The 23,074-nt window shown below is 38.3% G+C and overlaps 1 protein-coding gene across 1 annotated transcript; it reads right to left on the reverse strand.

The window, feature by feature from the left end:
* Nucleotides 1–3,420: 3,420 nt before the first annotated feature.
* Nucleotides 3,421–14,634, reverse strand: CCDC168 (coiled-coil domain containing 168). The gene is made up of 7 exons (XM_036249783.1): nt 13,062–14,634; nt 12,261–12,854; nt 10,462–11,009; nt 9,062–9,963; nt 7,879–8,881; nt 5,821–7,758; nt 3,421–5,724 (listed from the first exon to the last, which is right to left on the reverse strand). Exons 1-7 carry the CDS (start codon nt 14,632–14,634, stop codon nt 3,421–3,423), a joined length of 8,862 nt encoding a protein of 2,953 aa, XP_036105676.1.
* Between the last annotated feature and the right edge of the window lie 8,440 nt (nt 14,635–23,074).

The following is a 23,074-nucleotide window of genomic DNA, read 5'->3' on the forward strand; positions in this document are numbered from 1 at the left end:
AATTTTGTAATGTTTTTCTGTTGACAGACATTTGCTGTCTCAGTGCTAGTGCTTCATGATATGAGCACTGGTCACTCAGTCCCTCCCTGTCATTTATGGTAAGACACTGCGCTATTTCAGCCCCAACAACTCAACCAGATAACAGCTCTGTAGAACAGATAACTAGACAACAGCTCTATATAATATATAACCAGGTAACAGCTCTGTAGAACAGATAACTAGATAACAGCTCTGTATAATATATAACCAGGTAACAGCTCTGTAGAACAGATAACTAGACAACAGCTCTATATAATATATAACCAGGTAACAGCTCTGTAGAACAGATAACTAGATAACAGCTCTGTATAATATATAACCAGGTAACAGCTCTGTAGAACAGATAACTAGACAACAGCTCTATATAATATATAACCAGGTAACAGCTCTGTAGAACAGATAACTAGAAACAGCTCTCTATAATATATAACCAAGTAACAGCTCTGTAGAACAGATAACTAGACAACAGCTCTATATAATATATAACCAGGTAACAGCTCTGTAGAACAGATAGATAACAGCTCTATATAGCATATAACCAGATAACAGCTCTATATAACATACAGCTAAATAACAACTCTATAGCCATAAGAGCTCAAATTTGCATTTCTAGAAGTGACAGGCAAACTGACACAATACATTTTATTTTAAATGCTGCATACTGTGTAATCTATTTGAAAACCTTTAAAGGGAAAATTAGGAATTCAAAGTCAAATAATTTCAATCTGCCAATGGGGACGCTATCAGCAAAATGCAGGTTGTGGTCAACTCCACAGATCAAAGAACTTGGTTTCCTTCATTTGAAAAACTGCAAGGAAAAAAAAAGTGATAGAATGGGAAACTATGAATTAAAACAGACTTAAAAGACCTGGCACAATGTGTGACTTTATGTTCCAATTCAAACTATTAGAAAATGACACCTATGATAGTTGGAAATAATCTGACTGCACATGTGATATTAAGAAAGTCCTGCTACTTTATAGATGTATGATTGCTAAAATAGTTCTTCTTTTGTAGAGATATATACAATATTTATAGATAAAACTATATATGTGTGATTTGCTTTAAAATACAAATGGAGGAAAAGTGGATAAAGTTTGAGGGCTGGGTGAGAGGTATGTAGAGTGCCATCACACTCCTCTGTCTTTTGTGTGTATGTATGCTCATAAGTCTTTGTAATAAAAAGTATTAAAATATTCCAATCTGATTGTCAAACCCAAAGGACATAGATAACTCTTTTTTTTTTTATCCTTACCCGAGGACATTTTTCCTTTTTTTTTTTTTTTTTTTATCCTCACCCGAGGACATCCTTCCACTTTTTGTACAGATAGAGTGGGAGGGAGAGAGAGGAAGGGAGAGAGAGAGAGAAACATCGATGTGAAGGGACACATCGAGTGGCTGCCACCCGCACGACCAACCAGGGCCGGGGACAAACTGCAACCGAAGTACGTGCCCTTAGCGGGAACCGAACCCGGGCCTCTCCGGACCACAGGCCGACGCTCTAACCGCTGAGCCAAACTGGCCAGGGCCATAGATAACTCATTTAAGATACCAAGACCATTATGTTGATGACAATCTATTACATGGTTGTAGTGCATGTCTTGAGGAGTTAAAGTGTTATTGTTACAATGAAAAAGTAAAAATAATTTTACTATTTCTATTGCTAAAATTAAAAGTTGTGTGTAGCCCTGGCCAGTTTGGCTCAGCAGTTGAGCATCAGCCTGCGGACCAGAGAGTCCCAGGTTTGGTTCCCGCTAGGGGCACATACCACACACACACACACAAAATATTCATGTCAGAACTTATATGCATGTATGTATGAACAATGGACATGGACAACAAAGGTGGGGACAGAGTGGGGAGGGAGGAAGAGGGGGGAATCAGTGGGTGAAAAAGGGGAAACATCTGTAACAAAAATAAATTAATTAATTAAATAATAAAAAAAGGGAAAAAGTTGTGTGTAAATTGTATAATATTACATACATTGCTTAATTCAAAAATGGAATGTTTTATAATTAATTTATTTTATTTTTTATTGATCTTAGAGAGAGGAAAGGAAGGGGACAGAGATAAACATCAATGTGAGAGAGAAACATCCATTGGTCGCCTCCTGAACATACACCCACTGGGGATCCAACTTGCCACATTTGGTGCACGGGATGACACTCCACCAAACTGAGCCACACTGGCCAGGGCTATAATTTACTTTATTGAGCATATCCAAATAGTCCAAGCATAGTAAATACATGTTTTAAAAAGATCAGGTAGCATTTATAATAGAGGAAGAATTGTTATCCCTAGCATGAATGTAAGGTGGTCTGAAAAACTTTCATTTATCTTGTCATTGCAATAAAAAAACCAATTCACATTATAGAAGTTTTATGAGCCATAAGATTTTTTTCAACCGAGACCAATACTTTATTAACATATGAGGAGGAAGCAAGTATAAAATATATTTTTTTTAAATTCAGTTGATGCTAAAATTCCCTCTGCCCTCACCCTCATCCCCATCCCTAATTTCACGTCTGTTGTTCTCCTGACAGTGGGCAGCAGAGGGTCATCGGCCCAGAGGGAAAATGTGAGGGTGCACTGCTGGTAGGGCTCCAGATCACCTTCAGGTTCATGATCACCTCTGCCAACAGGTGAGCCCACTCTACCCTGAGCCACAGCCTTGAAGCCCAGGGCAGTGAAGTACACATGCAGGTGCTAAGGGGGCAGGTAGCACAGGAAGACTAGGAGGTGGTCTCTTGGCACTCCTGTAGGATGGCTTCTAGCCTGTCCTGGAGGGTGTTGCTGAGCAGTGACCGATGCTCTGGTGTGAGGTCCCAAAGCCTCCTGATGTCCTGGTCATCGAGCTGCTGTGGGTTCCAATTCAGGTCAGGGATGAGGACAAAGCCATCAGAGGGATCTAGGTTCCCAAGACCAGTACTTACCTACCCCTGCATTTTGTGACATTTAATGTTGCTGAACCCTCACTGCTATTTGAAATTCTGTGCTCTACCTTTCTGGTCATTCTCTCTCAATCTCATTCATAGGCTACATTTCCTCCAATTAACCCTTCAGTCATTGGCGTGGAGTGGAAGAGAGCTTCCATGTCTGTGGTCCTCTCCTCTGGGGATTATGAGGAGGCAGGAAACACTAAAGGGCAATCTCATGCATGGTAGGACCAAGCCCAAAGTCATCCGCTTTCCCGTCCTAGCCTCCCAGGACAACTGAGCAAATCCACTGAAGAAATAAACTAGATCAGTTTAGAAAATACTTCATGAAGAAACCATTTGACTTTATATGATTTTATTTTTCACAGAATAGCATAATCACAGCCAGCATTCTACTTCAGATGAATCTAGATATAAATATCGATTTAAACTGGGTTGAAGGACTCTAAGGGTGATCCCCCAACTTTCTGGACAACCTCCACATATGGAAAGAACTTGAAATCTTTGCCACTAAGGGAATTCTGAACTTTCTCTTCCTTAAAGTTTTTTGGGGAATGGTCCAGCGAATGGTTTGGGGTATAATCTCCAGTGTGTCTGCCGGCACACAGGCATAAAAAAATGGTTGGTTTTGTTTTCTTTCATAACGCAAGTTGATATCACCTTGAAGTTTTGAAGCTGGCTTATACATGCTCAGAAAATAATCTGCTATTACTGACTCGTAATCACACACTTTCTTCTCTCTTTTGTGTTTCGCTTTACTCTGTGTATAACTGGGATAGCAGTCCCCGTGAATGTTGTTTCTAAATAAATCAAACTTTGCCTTCTTTCCTTCTGGATGTCTGTGAGGTTTGTCTTGGCTTTTTGCAAGATGTAATTTAACATTTGATTCTGTCAAGGGAGCTAAAGAGTATCTTGCTCTGTTTTTTGTAGGCCACGAAAGCTTCTCTTCACTGAATTTGATAGATGATGCAAATGGAACCTCCTCAGTATTTAGTGAACTGTGACACAGCCAGTCAGGAGACTGCACTTTGGAGGATGACCTATATTTTCTGCTGTTGTGGGATGCGTAGGAAGGCAGTATCACAACTGAGGAAGATTTTCTACGGCCTCTAATATAATGAAAACCTGAATTGTCAGTGGAAAGTGGGTTCAAACCCGTTTTGATTTGTTTCATCTTGTAAAGATTTTCCAAAGGAAAGCCTTTCTGTAATTCAAACAGAATGTTTTCTGATTCCCGACTTAAATAAGGGTTGGCTTCTAAAAACATGCTTTCTTCACTCTCAGGGTCTTCGAGAGCTGAGCATTTCTCCAAGTTAGCGGCACTCTTATTATCTATCTGATCGTCAGTAAAATCTTGAGAAATCTGAATTGAATGGCAATTAACTAAGTTAGGAGCATTTTCCTGAATCTTTAAGTCAAGAGATGCATGTAGACCTGTTTCTTGAAACCATACGTGAGGTTTGTTTGTTTCTAGAGTCACGTGAGGTTTTGACACAGAAAGAACCGTAGTGTCGTTCTGCGCTGTTCCATGTTGTTCAGGGTCAGAGGCACACACGAGGGTGGGCTCCAGGAGTCTCCTAATTGATGAGGGGTTTTCATGGGGACTTTGCTCTTTGAAAGAGGTATGTTGTTCTAACAGGTCTGTATGAATGGAAAGACAATCACTTTCTCCACTATTATCTACTTTTTTACACACTGCAGTGTTTAACTTAAAAATATGTTTGGGAAGTATATTTGGCTCAGGAAACATACTTTCAACCGGAAGCCCCAGGAGAAAACTAAGGTATTTTTTTTGTAAATCTAGTTCGATTTGATGAAGAGATTTTTCCTCAAAACCTAACGAAATTGTGTTTTCTTGTTTTGGCACTTTGACACTAGAATGAATACATTTAGATAAAAGTTTCCTTCTATCCTGAGTATCAGCCGTCACGTAAGATTCTCTTACAATTCTGGGAAAGGCTTTCATTTGGATCTCCAGTGTTTTCATAGAAAAGTGTGTGAGAAGTCTGTCTTTTTCTTCCACTGAGTAGTTTTGGAGAATCTGAAACGGTGGCATTTTATTAGCTGAAGTCACGGAGGATGGTCCACTTTCTAGCTTACTAGCACTCTTCAGCTGTGTGATGATCTCTTCGCTGCCACCTGAAACATTAACTATCAGTGTCTTCGTACAGCTGATCTGAGGTGAATCTTTTTGGTATTTTTGTTTTAAGTTAAGTTTGATAGTATCAATCCCTTCTAGAGACAAAAATCTCATTTTTTTATGTCTTGGATAGAACCTGTGACTGTTATCTTTTGAAATAGTCTGTTTTGAATAAAAGTCGAACTTTTTGAAGGGTTGTTTTTCCATCTTGGGTATCAGATTCAGTTTTATTTCGAGTGCTTTTGACTTTAAAATGGGTTTTGGCTGAAATTTAGGATGTATTGTTGTGGATGTTACCTCTGGAACCTCTGCAAAAGGTAGTGACTTCCTATCATCAGGATGATGAGCTTTTACTTTTTCCAGTTTATCAGCATGTACTTTGTCTTGGATCATATTTTTTATCTGGGATTCAAAGACATTTTTAATTGTATCATAAAGAGGAAGTAAACTTTCTTTACTTGTACTATCTGCCACTATTTGTATTTCATTACTTTCAACTTGGAGTGGTATGGGTACAGTTTCTGAAAAAGGATTTTGTTGCTGGACCTTACGTGTGGTTGTGTCCTGTATGGGGTCACTCTGATCCCTATGCCCAGGTGGGGAGGCACTCTCCAAGGTTTCCATTGGCTGAGTGTCTTGTGGTGGTTCTTCTACTCCTGGAGGGGAAATATTCGTACTTAGGGTATGTTTCATGTGGGTTTCCACATTTTCCTTTGGGTCTCTAGATGTGCTTGGATACTCTGTGGGTGTCAGAATGAGTTTTGGTGCCTTTTCTTTCTGCTCAATAATAAGCAAGTCAGGTTCTTTTATGATCCTTGGGATATCATGCCCTGGAACAACCCTTTCTTCTGCTTGTGGAGTTAAATTTATTTTATTTATTTCACTGTAGAGGTGTTCCTCTGATTTGACATTAGAAAGCTGTTGCATTTGTTGATGATCCTCCGTGATGGGCCTGGAATCTTCCGGAAGTGTGTTTGTCAAATTCTGGTCCCCTCTTTTTACAGTGCTTGAGTTATTCCTCTTCACAATTTCACCAGCATTTGGTGATTTCTTCTGGAATTTAGGAAAACAGATTTTCTTTTCTTTTTTTAGGTTGATGTCAGATTCTACCATTTCTCCAGCCTGCGATAGATCCATTACAGAAATAGAAAGACTTCTGACATGTGTTCCTGAGTCGACTTCATTCCGCAAAGCTATTTTCTTTGGTTTGTTAAAGTCATACTCCTTACGTTCTTGCATTTTTATTATTTTCCTTTCATCTTTCCTTTCCTGCATCTTCTTTTCTTGATGTATGGGAAACATTTGATTGGCCATCTCCACCCCCACCTCTTCCTTGTTCTGCGGCATATGTTGCTTTCCTTCTTGCAGTCTGATTAAAATATCAGGAATAATTGGCTCTACATATATGACTTTCTCAGAATCTGATGATTCCTGGAAATTTAAAGGGGATCTTGTCAGTGTCGGCATGCTTTTTTCCTTGATTCTGATATTCATGTTAAGTTGTAGCGGGGAAGAGCTAAAAGTACAAGTCTTAGTCAGCATGACACCAGCTGGGTCACAGGTAACTTTCTGAACCTTCTTTCCCTCTTGCTCTTTAGTTTTCCTCTGAAGGTCACTTAGATTGTATATAAGTAAAATAGGTGGTTTATTTGTATTCAAATACATATCATTGGGCTCCACTATACTTTTCAAATCCATGTTTTTCTCTCTACTCTTTTCTTCTTTCTGTAGCATGCGTTCTTTTAATTCTTTTACATCATTGGAAAGTTCTCCATCAATGGATTCACCATGTGCTATGTCCACTGCATCTGATGATTCCGTGGACTGTAGTTGTGGAACAGGCTCTTTTATAATTGTTATCAAGTACCCCTCTCCTTCCGTTGTATCAAGTTTAAGATCTGACATAGTAAGCAAAGAAGTACAAATGTTTTTGATCTTTGTAACTAGTTTATTGTTATCTTCCTGTACCTTTCTCTTTTGCTCTTTAATTTTACACTGTAATTCTTTGCTATTGAGTGTATGTGGAAGTGGTAATTTCTTTGCCTTCAGATCCATGTATATTGGGAGCATTTTGTCTTCAATATCTATTTTGAGTCCATTCTCCCCCTTTAACATATAACCTTCAGATGAATTAGTATATGCTTTTTTGCCTGAAATGGATGAATCCTGAATCCTTAAGGGTAAAATACAGGATTGTGTTGTTCTTAGTGTGACTTCCTTTTCATTAACCCCAGTTTCCCATTTCAGGTGAGATGGAGAAGGTAAGGAAGCACAGGTTTTCCTCAGAACCATTTCTGGCTTACCTTTGTCTTTCTGCACATCTTTCATTCCCTCTTTAATATTCAAAGATAGTGTCTTCCCACTAAGTAGATGTGCAAGTGGGGATCTTTCCACCCTCAAAGTAATACTTTGGGGGAGTATAATACCTTTCCCTTCTTCCATTTTTACTCTGTTTCTTGTGTCCTTATATGGCATATGTTCACTAGCTTTTATTACTGTAGTACATGAGCTAGTACCTTCATAGGAATCTGCATATTTGATGTTCCCTGCACCTGAGGACTCAGGGAGCTGTAACTGTGAAGGAGAGAATCCTGTCATTTCCTTGTCAACTTTGGTTCTGTGTTGTTCTCTGTCCTTTTCTTTCTGTGATAGGTGTTGTTTTCTTTTTCTTACATCACCACCGATTGTCTCTGCATCTGATAATATTGAACCTATTTGTAAAAATGGAGTGGTTTTTTTAATTCCAAGCTCTTGTGCATCTACTTGTGTGCCTTTATCCAATTTAAGGTTAGTTGGAGATTTGCAAATATAAACCCTTCTTAGCACTGTACCAGGTGGTTTTTCTTGACCTTCATGCATCCTCTGTCCTTGACTTCCAATGTTCACATGCAATTCTGTTCTATGGAGTGTATTTGAAGGAGGTGATTTCTTTGACATCACACTTATATCTGTAGTATGTGTCAGACCTCTCATAGCTACCGTTGTTTCTCTGCCCCTCTCTTTCTTCTGTGGAATATGTTGTTTCTTGTTTTCATCATTTTTCATATCACCACCAGCTGGCTCAGTATGTACCTTGCTGGCATTTGATATTCTCTGCATTTCTTTGTCCAATTTGAGGAGACGGAGAGATGGTAATGAATCAGAAGCTTGGGTCAGAAGCACACCTGGTTCATCTTTACTCCATTGTATCTTCTTTTCTTGATGTTTGGGGAACGTGAGGTTTATCGTCCCCGCTCCAACCTCCTTCTTGTTCTCTTGCACATTCATTTTTGTTGTGTAGCTTGATCTGTTTTGTGTATCAGTGGTAATGGCCTTCTGTGTTTCCCTGTAACATGGTGATTTCTCTAGCTTAAAATAGGTAGGGTTGTGTAATTGTACTCTTTGTTGGTCCGTCTCTGCTTTTAGTGTGCAATACATTTTAATATCTGTTTTGTTATCAGTTGAAAAAGGTGTGGGAGATGAAAATGGATTAGCTATATTTTCATGTTGTTGCTTGCCTTTTATTGTCGTTCTTAAGTGGCATTCTTCTTCCTTTCTACAGTCTAGATTACCACGCTCAGTGGCAGTGAGCATCCCTGAACAAAGAAGCTTCTTTGCCTTCATGTCTACACTTATGAGACTTGTAAGATTTTTTCTTTCTGGAAGTCTGAATACCTCATTCTTGCTTTTAGACTCAGATATAATGGATATCATTGACCTTGTTAGTAAATCTCTTTTCAGATCTTCACATTCCTTGGCAATATGACCACCCAAGTTCCTTCTAGCGCTTTTATCATATGGATTTCCAAGCACTAAGTTTTCTGACTTGGTAAGTGAGTTGTTCTGATTAACTGTGTACTTTTTTTTTTGAGCCCCTTTGTTTTCCTTTTCTTTTTTAGATTGTAGGGAAATTGCACTCTGAGCACCCAGCTTCCTTATAGGGCTCCCATCAGATGTCATACTATACTTTGTTTCATTAATTAAGAGATCATCAGACATTGCTTTCCTTGCTCTTGGGCATGAGGTCTTTTCACTCATCCTATGTGGCAGGTGTTTTTGTGGTGGGATATTCTTCAGTAGCTCTTCAGTTTGAAGTGGAATCACCAGGTGAGAACAAACTGACTCTGATATATTTTCTGAAACCAGTGTTTGTCGCTGTGCTTCTTGTGCTGCAATAAGCATATTTTGATCTTTTCTCGGTCCCTTCCTGAATAGACCTGCTTTGAATAAAATTTCATTGTCCTCTATATTTTTTTCATTTTGCCATCTTGATTCTAATGAGCTCTTAGAGGTACTCCAATTTTTGCAGGAATAAGTACACAGTGGCAATTGCTTTGCCTTCAGATTCATGTATATTGGGAGCATTTTGTCTTCAACATCCATTTTGAGTCTACCCTCCTCCGTTAACATAAAGCCTTCAAATGAATTAGTATATGGTTTTTTGCCTGAATTGGATGAATTCTGAATATTTAACTGTGGAAAACAGGATTGTTTTGTTCCTAGTGTGACTTCCTTTTCATTCATTCTAGTTTTCAGTTTCAGGTGAGATGGAGAAGGTAAGGAAGCACAGGTTTTCCTCAGAACCATTTCTGGCTTACCTTTGTCTTTCTGCACATCTTTCACTCGCTCTTTAATATTCAAATATAATGTCTTTCTACTGAGTAGATGTGTAAGTGGGGATCTTTCCACTCTCAGAGTAATACTTTGGGGGAGTATTCTACCTTTCCCTTCTTCTATTTTTACTCTGTTTCTTGTGTCCTTATATGGCATATGTTCACTAGCTTTTATTACTGTAGTACATGAGCTAGTACCTTCATAGGAATCTGCATATTTGATGTTCCCTGCACCTGAGGACTCAGGGAGCTGTAACTGTGAAGGAGAGAATCCTGTCATTTCCTTGTCAACTTTGGTTCTGTGTTGTTCTCTGTCCTTTTCTTTCTGTGATAGGTGTTGTTTTCTTTTTCTTACATCACCACCGATTGTCTCTGCATTTGATAATGTTGAAATCATTTGTAAAAATGGAGTGGTTTTTTTAATACCAAGCTCTTGTACATCTACTTGTGTGCCTTTATCCAATTTAAGGTTAGTTGGAGATTTGCGAATATAAACCCTTCTTAGCCCTGTACCAGGTGGTTTTTTTTGACCTTCATGTATCCTCTGTCCTTGACTTCCAATGTTCACATGCAATTCTGTTCTATGGAGTGTATTTGAAGGAGGTGATTTCTTTGACATCACACTTATATCTGTAGTATGTGTCAGACCTCTCATAGCTACCGTTGTTTCTCTGCCCCTCTCTTCCTTCTGTGGAATATGTTGTTTCTTGTTTTCATCATTTTTCATATCCCCACCAACTGGCTCAGTATGTACCTTGCTGGCATTTGATATTCTCTGCATTTCTTTGTCCAATTTGAGGAGACGGAGCGATGGTAATGAATCAGAAGCTTGGGTCAGAAGCACACCTGGTTCATCTTTACTCCATTGTATCTTCTTTTCTTGATGTTTGGGGAACGTGAGGTTTATCGTCCCCGCTCCAACCTCCTTCTTGTTCTCTTGCACATTCATTTTTGTTGTGTAGCTTGATCTGTTTTGTGTATCAGTGGTAATGGCCTTCTGTGTTTCCCTGTAACATGGTGATTTCTCTAGCTTAAAATAGGTAGGGTTGTGTAATTGTACTCTTTGTTGGTCCGTCTCTGCTATTAGTGTGCTATACTTTTCAGTACCTATTTTGTTATCAGTTGAAAAAGGTGTGGGAGATGAAAATGGATTAGCTATACTTTTATGTTGTTGCTTGTCTTTTATTATAGTTCTTAGGTGGCATTGTTGTTCTTTTCTACAGTCTAGATTACCATGCTCATTTGCAGTGAGTATCTCTGAACACAGAGGCTTCTTTGCCTTCATGTCTACACTTATGAGACCTGTAAAATTTTTTCTTTCTGGAAGTCTGAATACCACTTTCTGCCTTTTAGACTCAGATAAAACAGATGTCATCGACCTTGTCAGTAAATCTTTTTTCAGATCTTCACATTCCTTGGCAATATGACCACCCATGTTCCTTCTAGAGCTTTCATCATATGGATCTCCAAGCACTGAGTTTTCTGACTTGGTAAGTGGGCTGTTTTGATCAACTGTGTACTTTTTTTTTTGAGCCCCTTTGTTTTCCTTTTCTTCTTTAGATTGTTGGGAAAATGCACTCTGAGCACCCAGCTTCCTTATAGGGCTCCCATCAGATGTCATACTATACTTTGTTTCATTAATTAAGAGATCATCAGACATTGCTTTCCTTGCTCTTGGGCATGAGGTCTTTTCACTCATCCTATGTAGCAGGTGTTTTTGTGGTGAGATATTCTTCTGTAGCTCTTTAGTTTGAAATGGAATCACCAGTGGAGAATAAACTGACTCTGATATATTTTCTGAAACCAGTATATGTTGCTGTGCCTCTTGTTGTGCAATAAGCATATTTTGATCTTTTCTGGGTCCTTTCCTATTCAGGAAGTATAGACCTGCTTTGAATAAAACATCATTGTCCTCTGTATTTTTTTCATTTTGCCCTCTTGATTCTAATGTGTTTTTGAAGGTACTCCATTTTTTACAGGAATATGTACACAGTATTTTCCCTTTACGATGTTCCCAACATCTTGTAATGGTGCTTTTTTGTCTTAATGGGCCTTTCTTTGTTTTTACTTTATGATGACTTTTTATTGCAGGTGAGGCAGGTGTGGATGAAAAAAAGGTATTTATAAAGATATCTGACATACCTAGAGATATTTCTTTGGCCATATTTTCCAACATGCGATCCTGTTGCTTTCCATGGCTATGGACACTGGACCTGGTGATATTAATTGTCTTTAAAACAATCTGTGCTTTCCCAAGTCTAGACTTAGGGATGTGTGCCGTAATTCTCTGCTCTTTAAAATCAGATGAAGCTGGCATGGGGAAAGAAGAATATTCTAGGGCTGCTGTTGGTAAATCCTTCTGTAACCTTATCTCTCTCTCTCTAATAAAACTAGCAAGTTCCTTCCCAGGGCTTTTTTCAAATAGGATGCCACTCTGTGCTATATCAATTGAAGATTCATTAATTGATTTCCCTGGCATTGAAGATAAAATATTTGTGTTTCTTGAACCTTTTAATTCTGTTTTTGTTTTTGTTCTTTTTCGTAGCTTCTCACGTGGACGTAAATTCAAAATAGAGTGAGAAATAGAATGCAATATATGTTGTGTGAAATGTGCTTGTTGCTGCAGCTCCTGAGTGGTAGTAAATGATTCTGGGATTTTTTCCTTTGCTGAATTCTTTTGTTCTTGATCTGAGTAAACAATGTGAGGCTCCTTCATTTTATGAGCATTAAAACTGAAGTGTTGTGTATTCCAAGGGACTGCTTCTCTGCCTTGGTCTTTGACTTTCTTCATACTAAGTGTGGCACTGCCCCTCTTATCACTGGAATTGGCACACCAGGCTCTCTCTTCATCTGGTGGTTGCTCTTCTTGTTGTAGCTCATGATTGACTCTCATTTTCTGTGGCTCGTCCATCTCTACTTTTATTCTGTTATTCACATTCATGTCAAGTGAAATAGGTATGGCAGAGGAAATGGCATTTATAATTATATCTGCCACAGGTATACATTTTTCCATCATGACTTTGAAGTTGCATTCAAATTGCCTTCTGTGGCTTGATGTACCATGTTTTGTGATATTAAGTGTCTTGGAAATTGGTGCATTCTTTGCCTTCAAAGTTATACATTTGGGATTCATTTTATTTCTCTTGCCTGTACATGTTAAATATTTTCTCTTTGATGTAAGTAAAGCAAGTGTGGATAAATCCAAAGACTCCAGCATTGTTGCTGGTAATTCCTGTGCTAATCCTTCCTTTCTCTCTACAGTAAGATCTTCAAGTACCTCAGAATGGTTTATAAGAATGAAAAAATATCTAATCCTTGATTTCAGCAACCTTGAAGGTATATTTTTTAGACAACCATTCCCTGGGACATTATATATCTGTGAAATTGGTGTCTTCCTTGCCTTCATAATTACACATTTGGAATTCGTTTTACTTTTTAAGGCTGCACATGTAAATGTCCTTTTCTGCCTTTTAGATTCAGATAGATTATGTGTGGAGACATCAAGTGACTCCAGGACTTGTTGATTTTTATTAAACTCTGGCTTTTCCTTTTTACCATGATTATGCAGTTCCCCTATATGGCTCCCATTACTTGGGATACCACATTCCATTTTATCAATTAAAACTTGACCTCTTAGTGATTCCTTTGGCTTTAGAAAATGAAGCTTTGAATTTGCTCTATATATTGTGCCATTTTGTGTCTGGTGGGTTTTCTTTGGCTCCTCTACCTGCATTGGATCTATAGGCTGTGTCTGTTGTGGGACGTCTCGTTCTGTAACAAACAGAATTTTTCCACTTCCTTCATTTTCTGATTGGTGAAGTTGGAGCTCCTCCCTCTTGCCTGAACAGAATATGAAACACTTGCTGTGCTGTAGAACTTTTAATAACACCTCCCGTTGCCTTTCTTCTTCCTCTTCACCTTGAAGATTGGTTTCTTTGGTGTCATCTGAAGCAACGTTCCCTTTTTGTAGTGGTATCGCTTGCTTTACTTGTTTAGAACTGAGTCTTTTGTCTCCTAACATACCTTTTTCTATCTTGCTATACATATTAATGTCAGGTGTAATAGTCATGAAGGAATATATTTTATCTGCCATTTTTTTATCTTGATCCACCTCTTTCATGTTGGTTGTCAAGTTACATCCCAATTTTTTTCTATGTTTTGTGCTAGCACCACTCTTGATATTAAGTTTGTATGAAATCGATGGCTTCTTTGCTTTGAAAATTCCACACTTGGGTTTCACTAAAGTTTTCAAGTCTGAATATTGTCTGACATTTCTCTTCCTTTTGGATGTAGAAAAGGCAGATGTGCAGACACCGAAAGTCACTGTCTCTTTCTTTTCAATACTGCCAGTCTGTTCCTTTTGATGGTTTGCATCAAATGGGACAACACATTCCCTTGCAGAAAATATTTCATCAGTCTTTGCCTCCCCTGACTTTGGAGGGGGAAACCTAGCATACCTCTCTGGCTTTCCAAATTGAAATTGATCAACGATGGGGCATGAAGCAGAATCCAAAATAGTTTGTGGAAAAAGTATTTGTAGTTTTACTTCGATATTTATACTTCCTGGTTGTTTCTGTTCCTCATCTATTTCAACAAGCTCACGATTCTCCTTCTGATATGCATTGAATATAAAACTTTGGCTATTGTTTGAAGCTGGTAGAGATTTGTGTTCCCCTTCCCGCTGTTTCCCATCTTTCACACTGCTAGATAAACTACTCACATTAATAGAATCTGGGCAACATACTTTTCGTTCATTTGGAAATGTCTCTTGCAGTAGCTGAGTGTGGCCAAGTCTTGTTTTCCTTTGCATATCTCTCTCCACATTTAATATGTTACTCATTTTGATGTTGGGCAAAAAATGCTGTTTAAAGTGAATGACATTCCAAAATGCATCTGCTATATTTTTACTTTGCTGTGGATTTTTCATCTTTGTTTTCAAATTGCATCGCAGTTCCTTGCTCTGCCTGCCATTAAGCAGATGTGAAATTGTTGGCTTTTTCCCCCTTAGAGTTCTATATCTGCTACTCATTGACATTTGCTTCCTTGTTATTTTGTATGTGTCTTTCTTTCTTTTAGTTTTAGAAACAGAGAACTCAACAAAAATCAGAAGACTTCAGGGACGTCACTTGCAAATCTCTTTGTAACTCTGATTTTTTTTTCCCCATAAAATAAGAATCTAGTTGCTTTTTAGAGAGAGATAGAGAAACAGAGAGATTACATATATATATTCATTCTATTGGTTCTGTTTGCCTGGAGAACCCAGACTAATACTCCTACCCATTACCTTTAACATCATGTACCTTTGAAAACAGGGTCTGTCCTTACTACTAAAGCAAGATTTTGGGTTAAAGTAATGATCCCAAATGTGAACTCTTCAACATTCATTCTACTTCAAATGATTAGGCTAAGTCTAACACAGTAATCTCATTTCCAGTTGATCAGTTTAGGAATGGGCATGAACTAATCCTTGTATAAGACACAGATTTTTAAGGACTTCTGGAAGAAGTTGCCTTAGTTCTAAAGAAAGACACAGAAAGAAATGACCACTTACTTCCTCTGGACATTGACGTTCTGATTTTGGAACTCTTGTGGACATCTTTCTATCCACCTTGAGATAAAACCAATGCCAAGAAAGGCAGATGGAGAGATACAGAACCTTAACAAAGTTTTTGAGCACCTTATCAATGAATTCTGCAACCCATTCTACCTCAGGGCTTTCTATTACATAATATCATAAATTCTTTTCTTAGTATGCCAGTTTGAATCATGGTTTTGTTACTGGAGAATTAAAATATTCTAACTGATACAGGTAGGATGGTTGAGAATTCTGAGGAATCAATGATCCCAACAACTTATAGCAGTGTTCAGACATAATTACGATAAAATTTCATCAGGACAAGAGTATGGCTGTTCACTTAGAAAAGTGAAACAAAAAGCAAAAATATATCACATAAAAAGAATATTTACATGTTTGAGGAAAAGAAGGAAAGCTGAAATACAAGGCAGATATTTCAACTATGTAATATTGTGATTTTAGACATATTAAAACAATGCTAGATAATTTTTATATGTTGACTCAACCTTGCATTCCTAGGAAAAATCCCTCTTGGTCACAGTGTATAATCCCCCTTTTTTTTGTTTGTATTTTTGTTAATCCTCACCTGAGAATATTTTCCCATTGATTTTTAGATAGAGTGTAAAGGAGAAAGGGAGAGAGAGAGAGAAACACTGATGTGAGAGAGATACATTGGTTGGTTGTCTCCCACAAAACCCCGACCAGGGCTGGGGGTCAAACCAACCCAGGTAAGTGCCTTTGTGCAGGAATTGAACCTATGACCCTTTGGTCCATGGGCTGATGATCTAACCACTAAACCTAACCAGCCAGAACTGTCCTTTTAATATGATGCTGGATTTGGTTTGATCATATTTTGTTGAGTGTTTTGCATCTATATCCATAGTGACATTGGTCTGATACCTATCTTTACTCCATTAGTCTTTCTCATTTACATATTCTCCATTTGGTGAACTTTCAGGCCATCATATTCTCCCGGTTTTCCTCCTAACTCACTGGTAGCTTTTTCTCAGTCTCCTTTGATGCTTTCTCCTCTTCTTCCTTATCTCTTTGAAGTGCCCCAGGGCTCGGTCCTTGCTCCTCTTCTCTTCTTACAGTCCCTTTGTAATCTCATCCTCTTTTGTGGTCTTTTAATATTGTATATGCTCCCAACCCCCCAAGTTTGTTATCTTTACTAGACATCTTTTCCGAATTACTCACTCCTATCTCTATTGAATGTGTAATCAACATCTCAAATTCCACAATGCAAAACGGAAGTCCTGATCTCCCCATGACAACCTGCTCCACCCACAGTATTCTCCATCTCAGTTGATGACAACTTCATCTTCCTACTTGCGCAGACCAAAATTCTTGATGCACGTTTTTCTCCTCTTTCTCACATCCACACCCTGTTGGCTCTACTTTTCTAAGTATATCCTGAAACCAATTGCTTCTCATTACCTCCACTGCTACTACCTGGTTTAAGTCACCTTTATCTCTCACTTGGATTACTTGCAATAGTCTGCCATCTGCTTAGGCCCTTGACTGAATATAGTCTGTTCTCAACACAGAGGCAGAATAATCCTTTGAAAAGATAAGACTGAACATATCATTCTCCTTGAAAACTATACAATGATTCCTCATTGCTACTCATAGTAAAAGCCACTGTCTTTAACATGGCCTATAAGGCCCAGTCATGATCTGGTCACCTATTACTTCTCTCAACTCCTATATGTCTCCCCCACTCTCCCTGAGTCAGCCATACTGGCCTTTTTACTCTTCCTGAAACATTAAGCATCCTCCTCTGTAAGGCCTTGTTCTATTTGCTTGCCCTGTCTGGAATACTCTTCGATCATATATATTTGGTTGACTCCCCTATCCTTGCAAGGCTTTAGTCAAATCCCATATTGTTACCTACCTCTCCTCCCCTACTCTGGTACTCTGATTCCTCTTACCCTTTTCTATCTTTGTTTTACCATAGAACATATCACCTTATCTGACATATGCTATAATTTACTTATTTATCATGTTATTGTTTATTATTAGACTCCTCTCCAACTACAAAATGAGGCAGGAATTATTGTCTGTTTTATTCCCACCAATGTATCTCAAGAATCTACAACAGTGACTGGCACATAGTAGATTCTCAGTAAATATTTGCTGAATGGTCTTCTTTGCCTATAGGTTTCTGATTGCTAATCCTTGTTCACAACAAACTGACCCAGACATGCAACCCAACACTTTCTTCAAGTTCAACAAGGGGGGTGAAATCCACATACAAAAGCCACCCACAGATGTGATTGATTTTAATGAAATGTTAGAGGCAGAAACAGAAGGGAGTTGATTACAGCAATATGAACAACTCCCACTTAAATGTTAAGCATGTCACTCCATTTTTGAAATGTCCTTTGGCTTCTCCCACCAGGGAATCTCAACTGATTTTGAAAATTTAAAAAGAACTCCCCACGCTATTAGGAAAAGACTGAGAGTGCTTCAGCTATGGCAACAAGTAAGTACCAGAAGTGGTTGTAAGTCACTTCAGTCAATCAATGGCACACGATCATAGTACAAATAAATAGTAAATATGCTTTTAAATAATTTTATCAATGATAACTTGCTTCAGGAAATGCACTTCTAAAGCCAACCAATCATTAATAGCTTCAACTTTAAAAGTCACTTAAACTGTGGCAGACTCTCCCAGGAAAATATTTCTAAGGCTGAGGTCAACCCTGAAACAAACCATTCTCCCAGACGTGACTGGTAGAAGATCCGCAGTTTGCTTTGCTTGCTGAGTCTATGCCTGGCCAGCATGGCTCTCTCTGATTTCAGATAGGTGTGGTGGTCTCACTTTTGACGTCCTTTATGCCATTCAGTCCTAATCCTCCCTCCTCTCTGCCCATCCTCCATGTTTCTCTTCTCTCTCATCTCATAAGCAAAACAAAATCCATTCCATCTCTAATGCAATGTACTCGAACCATTTTTACGTTTAGGCTACTAACAATATTCAAGCCCTTTTATTTCAAAATAATCTAAGATGCTTTCCCAAATATAGTTCTGTCCCAAAAAGAAATTCTGGTGTCAGATAAACTATATTTGCTTTGTTACACATCACTTTAACTAATCTTCATGGTATTTCCTAAAAGGTAATTCTTCTAACCGCTATTTTGAAAGTAAGGAAATGGAGGTAAAGTGAGTTTAAGTCATTTGCCCAAGGCATTAAGATGCAGAACTATGATATAATCCTAGATCTTTTAAAATTTAAAACTTGTGTCTTTTCTCTACAGTATGCTTCCATATTTCTTCCTTTTCCTTTTCCCTCAACAACCACCCCCCTCCATTCTCTTCTCCTCAGTGACTTTCCACTAATGTCTCCAAGAAAGCTGCCGCCTTTGGGCAGGAATGAAATCACAGCCCACAGGAATGGGGCAACTCTAAGGTCAACTTGATTCCAAAACTGAAAATCCTTGTCTCCCCATTTCTCCTCATGGCTTCCTCTCTTGCCTATTGATCTTCTGGTTTTTAATTACTAATAGTCCCTGACTTCCGAGAATTTGACTTAATGGTTTTTCAACTTTATAATGGTGCAAAAGCAATAAACATAATTGCATGAGATAGTCAATATTTATTATAAAATAGGCTTTGTGCTAGATGATTTTGCCCAGCTAGAGGCTTAAGTAAGTGTTCTTAGTACATTTAAGGTAGGCTAGGCTAAGCTATCTTATGTTCGATGTTCAGTAGGTTAAGTGTATTAAATACATTTTCAACTTAATGACATTTCAACTTAAAATGGGTTTACTGTGACATAACCCCGTCATAAGTTATGACAAGGATCATCTATATATATGAACCTTCAATACAGTGCACACCTACCCCTGTATCTCTCAAACACCGACTCTTGGTCTGTCCAATTGACTTCTGGGTATGATTGCATTACTGAGGTGCTCTACTTTTCACTGGCATTCTGTTCACTACTAGCCCTGCCAAGGATTCTGTCAACCCGTATTGTTTCTGCTTCCCAGGACACCCACCTTACAACTAGAGTTGCTAGTACCTACTATGAAAACAGAGCAATTACATTACGTGAATAAATCCCCCTCCTACCTGACAAATAAAAAGAAATTAGCTTATAGTCAAATAATTGTCAGACTCATTTTCCACACAGCTAATAGCAATCTGGCTGAAATACTAAACTGCATCACGCCTATGCTTAACTACCATCAGTGGTTACAAACTATCTACAGAATAAAATCCAAGCTTCTTAACAGGGTATAGGATGTGCCCCCTGTTCTGACTCCTGCCTACCTCTTCACCTTCATCTCCCACTGCTCCCTGTGACTCAATCTTAGCATCCCAGCCACCCTGAAACATAATATATCGTCCATACCCTGCTGTTCCTTATTCCCTTGCCTCTGCTCACATCCTGAAAGGCTTTCTTATCCTCCTAATCTTTTTTTTCTGGCCAATTTTCACCTATCCTTTAAAATTCAGCTCCAGCATAACCATCTTCATGAAGCCATTCCCACGCCCATATGCTGGCTTAGTTATTTCCTAAATGTGTTCATAATATTTCTTATTTTATCCTCACCCGAGGATATTTTTGCATTTATCTTCAGGTAGAGTAGGAGGGAGAGAGGAAGGAAGAGAGAAAGACAGAAACATCAATGTGAGAGAGACACATCGACTGGTTGCCACCCACACAACCCCAACCAAGGCCGGGGACAAACTACAACCGAAGTACATGCCCTTAGCAGGTCCGAACTCAGGTCTCTCTGGTCCGCAGACCAACTCTCTAAATGCTGAGCCAAACTGGCCACGGCGCTCATCATGATATTTCTATCATGGTGTTACCATACTACAGGACAATCATTCTTTATGTACATGTCTCCTCCACAGGAATATAAGCTCTTTGAGAACAGAGATTATCCTATTGTTGGTAACCCAGTACCAAACACAATGTCCATTGTATATCTAATGATTGTGAGATGGATTTTGATAAAAACAATTAAATTACAGATAGCAACAAGAGTGGTGGTCGATATTTAATCCCTAGCACTGACATATTTCGACAATGCTGATGAGTTCTGATCACATTAACTCCTATCATGTCAACTCCTGCAGCACCTGGCTCAGGGCTTGTTGGTTCACAGTAGTGCTAAATGACTATTTTCTCAACTGAATTATCAAAACTGGTTATTACTACTTCTCTGTGCATATTGGAGAGAGAGGTTGGGGTAGGGAAGCAAGTCACTTGACCTCTTTAAACATTATTTTCCTCATTTGTAAAAACAGTAGTAATACTTTATATCTGGAACAATAATTTCAATAATATATGAAAAGCCATTAACATGGCTTAGAATTGAGCAACCATTTAAAATCACTATCAGATGAAATTAAAATGATGACTGGCTGTGGTCCCCTATACATATGAAAAAAATCCTTTTTTGGAATTCAGATGTAAATTCACTTTTGAATAGAACATAACCAGCCTTTTCATTTCATTTCAAAATATAACACTTACTTTTCTTCTGAAGATAAATGAATTGATCAATAATCTAGAGATAAATGAAAAATTTTAAAAGTCAGAGCACCAATGGGAGAAGCTCAGGCTGAACAAGTTTTATGTATATGAAAATATGAAATTGTATAATGCTTACCAAATTTTATGCTTTTCAGGCAACTGTCTTCATTCTCTTTCAAGGGAGACAATAAAAATGTTAGAGGAGCAATCCCAATATCAAAGTTCCACAATTCTATGTTATTCTTATGTGGGGTTTTGAAAAATAAAAGAGGAGGAAATCAACCATTTTTTTCTTACCTCTGGGCCTTTGAACTACACTTTTCTGTATGTGTAAGCTTTTTCTGAAACCATATACAAGTCTTTATGAGCACGACCTCATAAATAACTCCTTGGAAAATTAAAATAAAGATTGCCATTCAAGCATTTTGAGAAGTCTAGGACTCCAGGAGTTCCTGTAAATTAAAAAATGTATTATCTTCTAACCCACCTATCACAGCTTTTAAAAAATAAATAAGAGAGCTTTGCGATTTTTATATGATACGTGCAATAGATTGGTGTCTCACTCTGAGGTCGTCCTCATCTCATGACCACATGCAGCGCTCTGCCAGAGAGTGTCCAGTGCTGCTCAGTCTTCCCAAGGGCAGCAGTGATTATACAAGGTGGAGTACGTGTCACAGTGGGTATTTAACTGTACTCATAGCAACTTACTTTAGCAATAATGGAAGTTCATTTGTGAGATGTGTGGTGCTATAAGTAATTTCTTTACTTAAAAATTTTTTAATAATCCTCTATTAATTTTACTAAAAGAAACACAGTTCTATAAAGAATCCCTTGGCATAGGTGGATTATCACTGTAATTCAGATATAGAACAAATTTGAACTGGACATGACCATTTTCTATCACCACCAAGAATAATATATTTTATGCTTCTATATGATTAAGAAAATATACATTTAGGGGTGCCAGATTTAGAAAACAAAACAAAACCAAAGGCCCCAGTTTCATTTAAATTTCAGATAAATGCCAAATAATTTTTTAGTGTATGTCCCATTGTTACTATGTAGGACATGATGGCTTGTCTCTTATGGGCCTGTGGATGTTTTCCCTTAACCTTAAAATATAACACCTAATATTATCTCTCTTTTTGCTAGATGGGTCTGTTGGCAATGTTCCTGTTCAACAACAGCAATCAAGCTATTGGCTTGATTTTTTTTGCACTTAATTTGATGCTTTTATTGAGCAATTTTTATATTAAGCAATTTTGCCATTAAGCAATTTTTAAATTACTGGCCCTGAGGCCTGTCTTCTCTAAATCCTTCTTTTCTGTTAATGAGCACATTTTAACTGATATAGACACTTACTTCATACCTTTTTGTAGACTCCTGTGCTGACAATAGTATTCACAGTATGTTTTGCCACATTTTTCATCTACAATTTATCTTTTGATTGTTGTCTCTTTGCCAAGCCATTTTTGAACATGGACCAGTGAGCCACCGTCTGTTATAATGCTCTTCACTTTCCAGTTGTCTGCTGTGGTTTCATCAAACTCTTCTCCAGCTTAAAGGAGATCTCAGTAGAGACAAGGTAGCAAGGTAGAAGTGAGGCAGTAAAATGCGGGCAATATGATATAGAGTTCAGTCTCTGAGAAGGAATCCTACCTGTGTGACCTTGGACACTTTACAGCTCTCTAAGCCTGTTTCCTCATCTGTTACTTGAGATAAGAATACTATCTTCCTAGAGGATTTTGTAAAACTGACTGTAATTAGCATGGTAGATCAGCCATGTAGGGGCCCACCCCATGGAGCAGTACTTACTTTAGCAGAACTTACTTCATTGGGGCTTTGGTACCTGCTGAGTCTGCCCCTTGAGTGTGTTTCTTGAGGAGGTGGTTTGGTGGTGCTTCAAAGTGGTCTGAAGCTGTTCTCCCAGGGACTACCATGTTTATCTATGCCAGCATCTTGACTGTCCTTGCTGTGAGAATGTTGTTTAAAGTGTTGATTCATTCATTATTTCATCATCTGGAAAACATTTGAGTACCTTCTTTGGACCAGGTAGACTCTCTAGAAGATGGTCCATAGATTGTAGACCCTGTGGAAGCAAGTGTTGGGAACATCCATACCCATCTAGGAAGCATCAAGAAATATTTCATTGAAAGATCAGCAAAAGTTAGCTAAGCAAAGAGGGTAGTAAAGGGGGGTTGAAGGCTAGAGCAGAAAGGTCCAGAAAACAACAGAGGAGCTGTTAGAAATATAGAATGATTATGGGCTGGGCAAAAGAATGGAAAGGCTTCAGAGATA

Source organism: Molossus molossus, unplaced genomic scaffold, assembly GCF_014108415.1.
Source record: "Molossus molossus isolate mMolMol1 unplaced genomic scaffold, mMolMol1.p scaffold_m16_p_9, whole genome shotgun sequence".
In the NCBI taxonomy this organism is placed as follows: Eukaryota; Metazoa; Chordata; class Mammalia; order Chiroptera; family Molossidae; genus Molossus; species Molossus molossus.